General features: G+C 41.3%; 1 protein-coding gene across 19 annotated transcripts in view; it reads right to left on the reverse strand.

The window, feature by feature from the left end:
- mbnl1 (muscleblind-like splicing regulator 1) overlaps window positions 1–12,825 on the reverse strand; it is a 69,149-nt gene that overhangs the window by 37,576 nt on the left and 18,748 nt on the right. For 18 of the 19 annotated variants that reach the window (XM_084731981.1, XM_084731991.1, XM_084731984.1 and 15 more), the window contains one exon: window positions 5,798–6,749. In XM_084731981.1, the coding sequence (XP_084588107.1) occupies window positions 5,798–5,971 (174 nt within the window). In that variant the 5' untranslated portion in view covers window positions 5,972–6,749. Of the gene's footprint in view, window positions 1–5,797; window positions 6,750–7,100; window positions 7,434–12,825 lie in introns of those variants that run through there. The other variant, XM_084731982.1, reaches the window with a different exon arrangement.

The raw sequence follows: 12,825 nt of genomic DNA on the forward strand, positions 1-12,825 counted from the left end.
TATATTATAAGTGTGCAGACACATGCACAAACACACATGCACCACAACTTAGAGGGGTAGATGAGAGATGTGCTCTCTGACGTTAGTTTGCATTATTATGACTTTGGCGAATCAGAACTATCCTTTTAAAACACCAAAGTCACACAATAACTACCAGATCGATGCAGTGGCAGATAAGCAGGTCCTGTGTTCTGCAAGGTAAATTTATTTTGCCTATTGAGTTTGGTTGGTTTGGAGAGAGCAATATTTGGCTTATATAACAGTGGTTTCCCGTCAGAAGAGGCTGTCTGGCGGCAAAGTAAAGCAGTGAAAATGTTCTAAATATAGCGTACACTTAAACTGATATTTTTTCTCAGCTGGATCATTTCTAACTGGCTAAAATACCTTTTGTTGCTGACCCTGTCCACAGCAGTTCAACCACCGTCTACTGTAGATAATACACTCGATAAGTACCTCGTACAGCCCCACTTCAAATGATCCGACCTATCCCTTTCAGTTTGAATTCTGTGGCCTAGATGAAAACTTAGATCTGATTGATTATCTTGCTTCAGGGTATATCATCCACATCTGATTACTGCCATGAACATCCTCCCATGAAAAATTGCAATTTAACCCTTTTTGCTATTTCTGGTACAAATACATTCCCTGCTCTAATTCCCTCAGCATGGTCTCTACAAGCATGGTTTAGTGCAGGACACATGTGTTTTTGTGTCTGTATGTGCATGTGCGTGTGTTTCTATGTGTGTGTGTACCATGTAAAAAGGAGGCCAGAGAGAGAGAGACAGGGAGAGAGTGGCTGTTGGGGGAAATGACTGGGTTTGGGTGTGACCTGCTCAGCTATGCACTGGTGATCATGTGAGACCTGTTCTAATTATACACCTCTCAAGAAGAAGGCCGATCCTCTCTCATGGGCAGAAAAGTGTGTGTACATGTGTCCAAGAGGGTGCCGTGTGAGCGTCTGCACTCTTAAAAATAGGGGTTTCAAAATGGTTCTACCCACAACCATTTGCTTCTGAAGACCCCTTTTTTTTTTTAAAGAAAGTGTTCTTTGTAAGATTAAAGGTCCTATTATGAACCCCTTTCATGCAAAGAACCCTTTAAAGAAGAAAGAGTGCTTAGAGGATTGTTGACAGCATGCATGTTAAAAGATCCATTTTTGATGATTTTGATTCCATCATGCCTAAATATTCAAACGTGTAATTCATTTTTACAGGTGTTCTGCTATAGTTTTTTTTTTTTTTTTACCTCGTCTGGAGCATATTTTATGCCTCATTTGTTGAATACAATGTGGTTCTTCATAGAACCCTCAGAAGAGAGTTACAGGTGAAACCCTTAATTAAAAAGCTAATTTTAAATCACCAGGGTGGGTTCTAAATAAAACCTTTGGAATATAAAAGGGTTCTCAGTAGAAACCCCGGGTGGGCTCTAGATGAACCCACTGGACTATAAAAGGGTTCTGGGTAGAATCCCCTGGGTATGTTCTCGGTAACACCATTGAAATGTAAAAGGGTTCCTGGTAGAATCCTCTGGGTGGGTTCTTGTTAGCACCCTTAGAAGGTGGAAAGGTTCTGGATAGGACCCCCAAGATTGTTTTGGGTGGAACCATTACACCATAGAAGGGCTCTCTGTAGAATCCCTCATACGGGGTCTTCAGTGGAACCTTTCACAGATGGTTTTTGTTGGGTTCAAGGTAGAAACCGCTGAAAGGGTTCAAGGTGGGAACCTTCATAAAGGTTTTACCGGGAAGCAAAAGAAGTTCTCCTATGGGGACAAGCCACAGAACCTTTTATGGTTCTAGTTAGCACCTCTATTTCTATGTGTGTGTGTGTGTGAGAGGGTGCAGGGGGAGCAGCACTAGTACTGGGGAGCGATGTGGCTTCATGTTAACACAACTAAATTGAGAATTTGTCCTATTTCAACCCTTCAACCTGTGTGAAAGGGAAGTAGGACGTGTGATTTTTCAGCATGTGGGTTTGTAGCTCTGTGTAAGAGGAAACCTTTGACAGCACGGTGAACGTGTCTGTGCCTATATGTGTATTTCTGGTCATATATGCTGGCGAATACATGCAGCTAACGAATCAGCGGCCTTCGCTTCTGATTTCCTCCATCCTCTTCTGCTCTCTCTCTCTCTCGCTCTCTTGCTTTCTCCTGCTGTTTCCACTGTGGGTTTTTAGAGACCTGCTCTGTTTTTCATTACCAGTGGAAAAAATGGGGCGAAGAGTTAAAAAAAGTATCACCCATCTCCATTAATACACGAGTCCTAGTGGAAAACGAGTCCAAACTACTAAAATAGGCCCCTTGGTTCCTTCAAAAAGCCTCCATGTATCTGCCAGCTACTCCTTTCCAAGCAGCTGACATTTACTTAGCGTGAATGACAATTTAAACACATGTTCACGTATCGAGACCCCTCCGCCTGTAGATAAAAGCTCCACTGTGTTGTCAGACTGTTGTCAGCAGTGATGGAATCTAACAAAGTATATTTACTCAAGTATTGTGCTCAAGGTACTTGTACTTTACTTGAGTATTTAATGCAACTTTATACTTCTGCTCCACTACACTTCACTTCAATTACATTTGCTTGACAGCTTTAGTTACTTGTTACTTTTCAGTTTTTTTAAATACCCTTCCTGTCCAATGAAAATCACTTATGTTTTATTTTATATGGGTCTTAAACTAAATAACATATTTTTTAAAAACTGGGATCTGAAAATGCGTTGTCACAAAACTGAACACAGATCTGTTTTTCTGACCACATGAAAAGTTGACTTTTTAGAGATGCATGACTCTCACAGGACAACGCTATAAAGATATGATGATCTTATAGAATATGATGCATTTCTTATTATTATCATTAAAACTACAGTATATAAAGTAATTGAAAGTAACTCAGCCTTAATTATCTAGAGCTTTGTGATGCAAAATGCACATTAATGCAACAGTAATATTAATCTAAAAACATCATATCTAATAGGAAAACACTGACAGGACAATTTTATGCAGAATGAGTATTTGTACTTTTTATTTTTTAAGTTGAATTTTATAATACTTCCATACTTTCACTTAAGTAAGGTTCTGAATGCAGTACTTTTACTTTTAAGTAAAGTATCTGAATACTACTACTGCTTGTCAGTCAGTGTCTACATGTGGCCACTACTGAATTTATGATCCATCACATCCTGATATTCAGGAGATCATTGTAAACTTTTACTCACCTAATCAATTTCTGAACATGGTAACATCACTTTAATTAACTTCAACAGGGGAACAAATTCAGATAAAACCACAAATGAGCACATTAGACATGTTGCCAATTATTAAGAGAGATGATACCATTCAGCTGCCCGAACTTTGCGTATTGGCCAATACCAAGTACCGACCATGAACATGAACAAATACATTTGAATGAATGCCATAGAACATGACTTCGCCATCCTGAGAAAAAAAGATATGGTACACAGGATGCTTCAGGGTTTTGTTTTCTCTTCTCAAGAAGAATGGCTACCCCGGGGGTTTGTTTAAAGCCTGCATGATCGTGCAACTACTTGTGTTTCTTGTCCGGTCTGGCTTTTTTTTTTTTTTTAAGCAAAGTTGCCATGTTGCCAGATCCTTCAATTAAACTAGAAGATCTCAGGAGGTTACGAAAAATGTTGGTGCCAATCTGGACTGCTGGCAGCAATGGACAAAACTATGAAAATAGAGCTCAAACAAGAGTGATTTAATTTAGCTTGTAGTTTTGACAATCGCACACACATGCACAGGCATTAGTGCATTGTGAGGAAACTTGGGAAGAGTTCAGCTTGGGCTTGACAATGTTCCTCTGTCCACATCTGGCTATAAACACTGTTCTATGAGCCGACTCACACACGCTGTCCTCATCCTAACCCTGCCCTGCTTGCACATTGCCAATGACCACGAGTCACCAATGTCTGCAGGGGCAGAACACAAACAGAAGTAAAAAAAACACACACAGCCAAACGTGTACCGGGTGTGTGTCAATGCTGGAAACTTTGGGTTGAGGTCCGCCCATCTCTGGAGATTTTGTGCTCCGATAAAAAGACAGATTGTGAAAGAGAGGGGGAGAGAAAGAAAAGGAGGTGTTTGCTTTTCTGCTTTCCTGCTGCTGCCTAAAAATGGAAAATTACTGCATACGGTGCCCCAAATCTGCCCCCAACTTCGCTCTAAAACACACACACACGCACACAAACCCCCTCTAACTGCCCCTAGGCCTCTGCACAGGAAGTGGTTTGACTGAGTGAGATCTACATGATGACGCTATCGCCTCGTTCCTCTTTAGCTGTTGAAACGTGTTGTGCTCAGGGCATCCATATGAGTCTGTACATGTGACAGACTATTCAACTGTGTTCTCCCATTCAAAAGCTGGCACACAGCGGTGTTTATCACCTCCACAGGGACTTGTGCTGACATAGTAAATTCATGCAACAATGTTTATGTCCATGCGACTGACTCCTAAATGACTCTGTTGGAAATAAGGGCAGTAAACACCAGCCAAAACTCCGTCTGTCCTAGAAAATTCCACAGTGCAGTGTTACAAACGCCTGACTTCTGCTTCCTGAATCTAAAAAGCTGCAACTCCCCCCTCCTCCCTTTCTCTGTGCCCTTGATCACATGCTGTGGTCACCTGACCAGAAATAGGTGGAACCGAGGAGACAGCACATGTTATGGCCAGATGGTGAGCTCTAGCATGATGTAGGCTGGACACAAAAGCTATTTCCAGTTTGTAACTCCATATATTTCCTTAAACTGGTTGTCAGACTGAAGCTGCTCAGTCTTTTTTTTTCTACAGATGTGCCCAATCCAGAACTTTTAATGTCAGATTTGGTTGTTCAATATGAAAATCAGTTTATTTTTAGGTCAGACCTATATGAGCCTACATGACTATGTTTTACCAGTAAGACTCCTCTTTTAATTTCTTTGTCATCTGTGATGTGAAAACATTTGTTTTCATACAGTCAGAGAAAGTAAAAGTGTCCATCCTCCTATAGTTCAGTTATCAACCCAGATCACCACAGAGCATTTCTCCCCAAGTTACAGCCGCTTTCTGGTGTCACCTGCCCTGCATACGCCGCGCTCTTTCACGCAGTCAAAGATATATCTTGACCAAACCAGGGTTGGTGATTGTTGAAACAGCGGAAAGACGAATCAAGATGTTTTTAGTGAGTTTTATGTTGCTTCTGTCAAGACCTGAATGAAGCTGACAATGATGTTTAAATTACAGTTTTGCAAAGGGAGTTTGGCGAGAGAAATAAAACAGTAGTTGTCCTTTCCATAAGGTTGCCAGGATAATAAACTGAGCCTGTTAGTGGCAAAAACACGCATAAGCAAACGTCACCTGCCCCACACGCTCAGCAGTACACAGGGGTGAAATGGCGGACAAGTGTGTCACCTGCACTCCATTTCTACTACCCTTCTCTGCTTCCATCACAGTTACTTTTGTTGTTTGTGGTGATTTTGACACTTTTGTAAAATTAATAGCATGACATGCTGTTGCATTGCCCTATATGCCCTAAAAAAGAACTTGCCAGCTATAATAAAGATATATTTATGATTCCTCCTGTTATTTCTCACTGAAATGTTCTCCCTGTGCATTTTTGTAAACTTCTATCTGTTTTGTCCTGTTATTTTAAGGCAGACTGACAGACAAAGGAAAAAAAGAACAACGACTACTCGACTGGGAGAAACGTCTCTAACTGATGATTCAGGGTCAGCCCTACTTTTATCTGTGGGATGTCTGAGATCTGACCTCCGGACTTCCCATTCACTGCCTCTCCTTTCTTACCTTGAGTGAGTCAAAGCAAGCGATGACCCGTCCGTTGTCCACCTGACAGCTCTTGGCTGGATGAGCAAACTTGCACTCCTGGTCAGAGCGTGAGCAGGTGCCCCTCTGGAACTCCCGACATACCTCGAGTGTCAGCCACTTTGTGTCGCGGATGTGTGCCATGTTCACCGCCATGGCAACACGCTGGAAAAAGGTATTCCGAGTTGAAATCTGTTCAAGTGTGAGTAAAGTACCTCTAGTGTTTTAATCCACAACTTTAAGGTCTTTTTTGTTGTTGTCTACTTGTTGTTAAAGTCTGCGATACGTGTGTTGAAATGAAACATTCAAAATAAAGTATTGATTGAGAGGGCTCCTTTTTCCAAAGTGAAATGTTGCAGGACGATGTTTCGCTGTGAATTATCCTGATCGATCACCCACAGAGTTCATATCCAGGAGACGGTTTAGCCTTACAATTAAGTTGCCATCTACAACATTTAGAAGCCAAGGAGGCAAACAGGCCAAACTGAGAGCCCTCTGATTAGGTGCTGTGAAGCAGGCAACAAAGGTGATAGTCTGGGTGTAGCCTGCTACAGGAAGGTTAAGGACACTGAGGACCGAGTGGAGGCTTAGAGGGTCGAAGGCGAAGGTTAAAGGCAAGGTGGGTGAGATGCTGCGTGGGCCTGGTGGTGTGTTGGGCTGCTGTGGTAAGGCTGGTCAGCTGCAGCAAAGGGGGGGGGCCGTCTGGTGAGGAGAGTTGAGGCTGGAGCCCGGCTGCGAGGAGTGGTTGGTGGTGGTGATGGTGGTGGTTGATGGACGAGCAGGTCAGAGCGTGGGCTGCGAGGAGGGAGTGGTCGCTGTCCTTGTACTCGTGTTACTGTGGCAGCAAGCGAGCGAGGCGGGGGGGGAGGGAGGGTGGAGCTTCAGCTGTAAAAGCAGGTCAAAGCTGCAGCAGACATCAGGGAAGGCACTTCCTCTGGGGAGAGACAGAAAGAAAGGAGGGAGAGACAGAAGGAGAGATTAGTGATGATACACATCCAAAGAAAACTTTTATTTTCTCTTTCATTTATCTTTCACAGGAGACTCTGACCTGCAGTATTCTGCTAAGCTATGCAGCTGTGGGAATAAAGAATATGTAAAAATGTCAGAAATGCAGGGGTGTCAGCTAAAACAAATAAAACTTTCACCCGCCCTGCGCTCTAAACACACATGGTGCACACACACGCTCATCACGCCACACAAACACAAATGCACAAAGCAGCCATTCACAACTTTCCACCTCTTCTGGTGGACGCAGGAAAATCTGATCAAATCCTGTATCACTTACAGTCAAGAGCAGTAAAGGAGCCGGCCACTGCAAATGAGTTTAGAGGTGAAAGAGAGGAAGAGAGTGAAAGCGGAGGGGAAGTCGAGGCAGGGCATGAGGGAGAAGAGGTTAGTCATTTCCCTTCTTGCGAAGCGGTGTGAGAGCAGGGACCAATGAGAGCCAGCAGAGTTGCAGCAACATTCTGGGCTGAGCGCCAGGTGAGAGCAGGGGGAGGAGCAATGAGAAGGCTGACCTGCCTGCTGCTAGAGGGGCAGAGACAGAGGGAGACAGGCTGAACTGATCACTCTGCTCACTATTTCTACCTGATTTCTCGCAAACAGATGACACATAAAACACATGACAACGTAAAAGCTCCGACAATATTCTCCATATTGTTTCTAAACCTTTTCTAAAGCATGTTTCAAGCATTTAAAGATGCATTTTAAGGCACCTAACAGCTTTGGCAAATTATATTTATACATGCTTTACATATATGATAAAAAATATTTGCCCTAAGTCTACAGGATGGTAACAAATTAAAGGAAAACACAACAAAGTTTGATGTTTCAAAATGTGTCACCCGTGTGTGAGCAGACTTGACCTCCTATATAAATTTAACCTGGCTGAGCCAATATAAAATAAGCATTCAAACAATTAATGACTAATAACTTAAATTTCAACAAAAGCTGACAGATCACAGACCACAGCACAGAGTCTTCATTTTGTGAGAAAGGCAAAAGCACCTGGGCTCTCTGACTTATTTTATTTCTTCATCTAAAAAGCAAATTATTCAGTCAGATAAAGATTTACCACGACAGTAATGCAATTACAATTACAAGCAGTCTCAAGCACTTTATCCAAAATCGAAGCACTTGAAAACATTCCATTAAAATTCACGTGTTTCCAAGGATTGGAACACTGAGAGCCCTGTCTCCATGAGCTCAAGCATTTCTAAATAAAAAGTATCATCATCATCTCACACAGACGCAAACTTGCGATAACGTCTTGTTTATTATTTCACTCATAAATCAAATTCCCCATGCAGGGGAGATCATGGGTTGCACAGTGCTTTTCTAATGAGAATTTTGTGATGTTGCCAGTGGTTTCTATTTTAGGTGAATCCATTGTACGGGGGTTTGCTCAGGGAATTTGAATGACTGGACTCCCATGGGCCCGTTCAGCTCTTATCGCACAGGCAGGGCAACTCACCACACCCTGTGTAGAGAAATTTCCCAGAACAGCATGTGCACCTTCAGCAATGCTACGAACCGCTGCTAACTTTACGGCACTGCAACACCGCAACGCGCTATATCAGATCCCTGCAGCAGCAGTGCAGCGCAGGTCATGATGACCCAGCAACATGGATATATGTTACAGAGAGAAAGAGAGAGTGAAGGAGAGAGTAAAGCTCAGTTTCACCTTGGATGACCCCTACGATAGCAAAAGTAGCATTACTGCTGCAAATGACCTTTGGAGCGCAAGCATAATCATAACACAACAGCCCTACCCCACTCGCAGACACACGCAAACACATACACAGGAACACAGCAGATTATCTCCCATATCGTGCACTTTAGAGGGGAGACTAAAATAAATGAATTTTCCAATAGAATACAAACAGAGAAGATATATTACCCCACTGCTCTGTATTTTTAAATGACAGATAATAGCTTTTTATTAAATGCTGGTATTTCTTAATGAGAAGCAGTAATGCCTTTTTGTCAGTTTTATGGTATTTTCATGCCAAAAAGCATTTTGTTTAAGAGCAGCTGGATTGAATGATTTGGAATGAAACCAGTCCAACATATGCCGTGCTGTTTTTTTTTTTTTTTTTTGTTTATATTACTAAGGGCATGTTTCTATTCCCAAGCACTTGAAAATGTCAAGTCAGCCAAGTCTAATCTTTCAGTGTAACCCTGTATGCCCTACGACCTGTGTTTTTAATATCATATAATGTTGATGTTGCATGTATTTATTGCCACAGCTCAGTTGGATAGGGACACTTCCACTACCCAAATATACTCTGTAATAAGTTGAGTTCAAGTGAGCAAGGATCATCACACTGAACTCAAGCTGGACATGAAGTAATTTGGTGGAACAGAGGCACCTATTATATATATTTTTTTTTAATTTGAAGGTGCCAGGGGCCGTCCTCAGTCAAATGAGAGAATGTGATGACTTGATGCATGAAAAGATGACGCCCCCTGCATTCTGTCTGGCTGCCTAATCTGTTTCTATGGTTTCTATTAGAGTCAGACGAGCACATATCTGCAAGGGGGGGGGGGGCATGTAGTATGGTGTAAGACAGTGCCAGAGTGATAATGAGGGCTCATTATGATCCATCATGTCTGGACATGGCCGTCCTTCCCCTATTGATTTCTTCATGTCTATGGTCTTTCTTGTCAGTACGCCACTCCCTCTATCTAATTCCACTTTAACTGTCGGTGCTCTTTCTAGCCAAGGCACCCACTGCATGACTGTTTAATATGATCTACTTCTGCTGCTCTCACCACAGTTTTAACCAGCGCTGCACTCATTAGCTGATTAAGTGATTATTGTTATTATCATTATCTAATCGCTTATGACTATGACTGTAGTATTATTGCTTTATTAATTCTTTCAACATGATGTGCAATATTACGTTTCACTATCAGGAATAATATTACACTCATTATCATGTGTAATATTATTTTTTACTATTATTATCATGTACAATGTAATGTTTAATATAGTGCAATATCACATTCACTGTCATGTGCAATATTAGTTTTTATTTTTTCATTAATTTTATCATGTATTATATTAGGTTTGATACAATGTGCAAAATTACTTTTTATTACTTTTCAATATTAGCTTACTTAAAAAAAAGACTTAATGTTATTCTACTAGGAAGCTCCTTTTACACGTTACGTTTTATTTCACTTCGTTTCAAATAATTTTTTATTCTATATTATTGTAATTCTGGCAAGACTACAAAATTAAAATGAAGAAAATGCAAATAAAATGTAGTTCTTAATGTAATTCTTAATGCAATTAATTAAGTTCTATCTTATCTTATCTTAATCAACTGAAGGAAAATTACTTGGTGCTTTATTTTGATAATCAATTAATAGTTTCAATGTCAAACATTTGCTCATTCCAGCTCGCTAAAAGTAAGAATTTGCTGCTTTTCTTTGGCATTCATGATAGTAAATGAAGAGCCCTCAGTGGACTATTCATTAGATAAAAGAAGCAATCTGAAGATGTCACTCTGGGAAAGCAGTTTTCACAATTTATTGACATTTTATAAATGATTGATCCACTTTTTTCTAAAGTTTGTGCAGGGTTATTATATTTATGCTGGATGGCTTTTTGTGCAAATATTTTTTGACAAAAAGTTATTTTGCAGCAGCTAATGTAAGCTGAAATTAAGGACCCCTTTTCTGGCTCAGTGTGTTGCAAAAGATGTGAAAAAAAAATAACCAAGTGAAAATGACCTTGAGAGTCCTTAGTGCAGCAGCTCTTCTTTTTAGGTAACCACAGAAATATGCAACAAAAGACGCATTAATGGTTTAACAGTAGTGGGGAAGGCAACTGATAAAAAAGGATTCCAGTTAAATTTTACTGAAATAAAGGTTAGCATGATAGCATCAGCAAACTCTTGTTTGTTTTATTTCCCCTACATAAATCATATTCATTCAGTTTTGTTGCAGCGGCTCTGACAATAACTGGCAGATAAATAAATAATGAAAATAATTGTTAGTTGCAGCCCAAGATCCTACTCTACTTTGGCCCTCTACTGTTCGTTTCACCCCCTCCTCCCACATCCATCCATGCCTCTGCCTTTGTGCCCTCAATGTGACTGTCTGGCCTGCGTTCTCTCCCAGCATCCTCAGCAGCACTCCCTCCTCAGACTCCAAGGTCTTGCGAGCTGGTGCAAGGTCAATAATGCTGGGGGAAGAGAAGACGGCGAGAGCGAAAGAAAGGCTGCGCGCTTCCTATCACCCTTTCGGACACGTGGTAGAAACAGTAACATGGCTGCGAAAAGAGGAAGTGTGTCTTCATTATCAGGACATCGCCATCAGCTCATGGTCATGTGACACAGACAGCATATGCCTCAACAGCACAAACGGTTTCTGACATGAAAAGCAAACCTGCCCGTCTTTAACTTTCTCTTGGTTATGAGTCACAAAACAAATCTGTTCTCAACGAGCAGAGGACGCTGTCGAAACCACTCACCACCTCTGCTGGAAGCGCAAACTATGCATGAAACTTGCCAACGGAGGACTGTGATGGATGGACATGTCATGAGGGTTTCTTGAACATAGAGGTGTTTTGTTATAAAGGCATGTCTTAACTGACTAAAAAGTTAGAGCAATCAAAGCAACACGATTGTTGCTAACCAAGGCTGGTCTGGAAGTTGTCACTGTGACTAACTGCTAGAGACAACAAGCAAGAGGGAGTGGTTCACAGTTATGATAAGGCTTCCTGAAAAACGACCTACTTGCGCATTTTTAATATAGTCTAGCATTGCTTAAATGGGTATTTTGGACTATTTAAGGTGTCTACCTACTTACAGGAGATGCTGGCCTGCACATCCCATGTTTGGAGAAACAGAGAGGAGAACCAGTAACAGTACATGTACTGCTGTGGACAATGTCAACAGCAAAAAAAAGTCTACTTAAAAAGAATCTGTATCACTTTAAGTTTGCCACTTTACCTTGCTGTCCGACAGCTTTTTCTGATGGAAAACGAACAGTTTGTTTGTGTTATCATGTGACCGCTGTGTTTTAAAAGGACGGTTCGGATTCACTGAAGTCACACAATAACAACAACAACAAATCGACAACTCCTGTATTCTGCGAGGTAAAATGACTGATTTCATAACTTTCATATAACTCCTGGAGTTTGGTTGGAATGGAGAGACAATTTCCCATCAGAAAATGCTGCCTGATGGCAAAGTAAAAAAAACATTCTAAATATATATATATGTATATATTGTAGGTGGCTGAAATACCTTTGGTTGCTGACCCTTTCCAATACAATACATAGCTTAGCTTGTGCATAATATGGAATTGGCTGGTGCAATATGAGTAGAGACGAATCTGAAGCAACTGCTACTTGATATACCGCAACATCTGCCCTGGAAACCCAACTTAAGAAACGGTAGCGTTTAGCCTGAGCTCTTATTTCCAGAGAAAGAGGCGTTCATCTCTTTAGGTTTGCCGCTGCTCAGTAAAAGGAGTTGTTTCAGCATATTGACAGAGGTGGACTCAGGGTGACAGCGTGCTGAAACAGGTCATCAGAGTGGAGGACGCTGGAGGAAATGCAACACCCCCGGCGTCACTGCTGCTGCTGCTGCTGCTGCTCCATGTGCTCAGAATATAGCATGTCAATATTGCCCTGAGTGACCTTTTATGTACACACATACACACTAGTGCATATATGGACACGTGACCGTGTTCTCTTCGCTGTCTCCTGATGCGTTTCGTGCTGACACACACGACTGCTGCTCACCATATCACGTACATCACTGAGTAAACTGTATTTCTTTTGATGATGGGATCTTTCACGTCGGTTGTGAGTTTGTACATGAAAAGTTTTCATAAAATGAGTTGAAGGGCAACAGCACATTGCATTAAAAGTAATTTATTTATAGTTTATGTTTAAATGTGGTTTGTTATGAGTAGAAGTTATAGATAAAGAGATCATTCATGCTCAACAGGATGCAGCAAAAATAAAGTCAATTCTTTCTAATTTGAGCATC

The sequence above is a fragment of the Lutjanus erythropterus genome, chromosome 12 (assembly GCF_056507025.1).
Source record: "Lutjanus erythropterus isolate fLutEry1 chromosome 12, fLutEry1.hap2, whole genome shotgun sequence".
NCBI lineage: Eukaryota > Metazoa > Chordata > Actinopteri > Lutjaniformes > Lutjanidae > Lutjanus > Lutjanus erythropterus.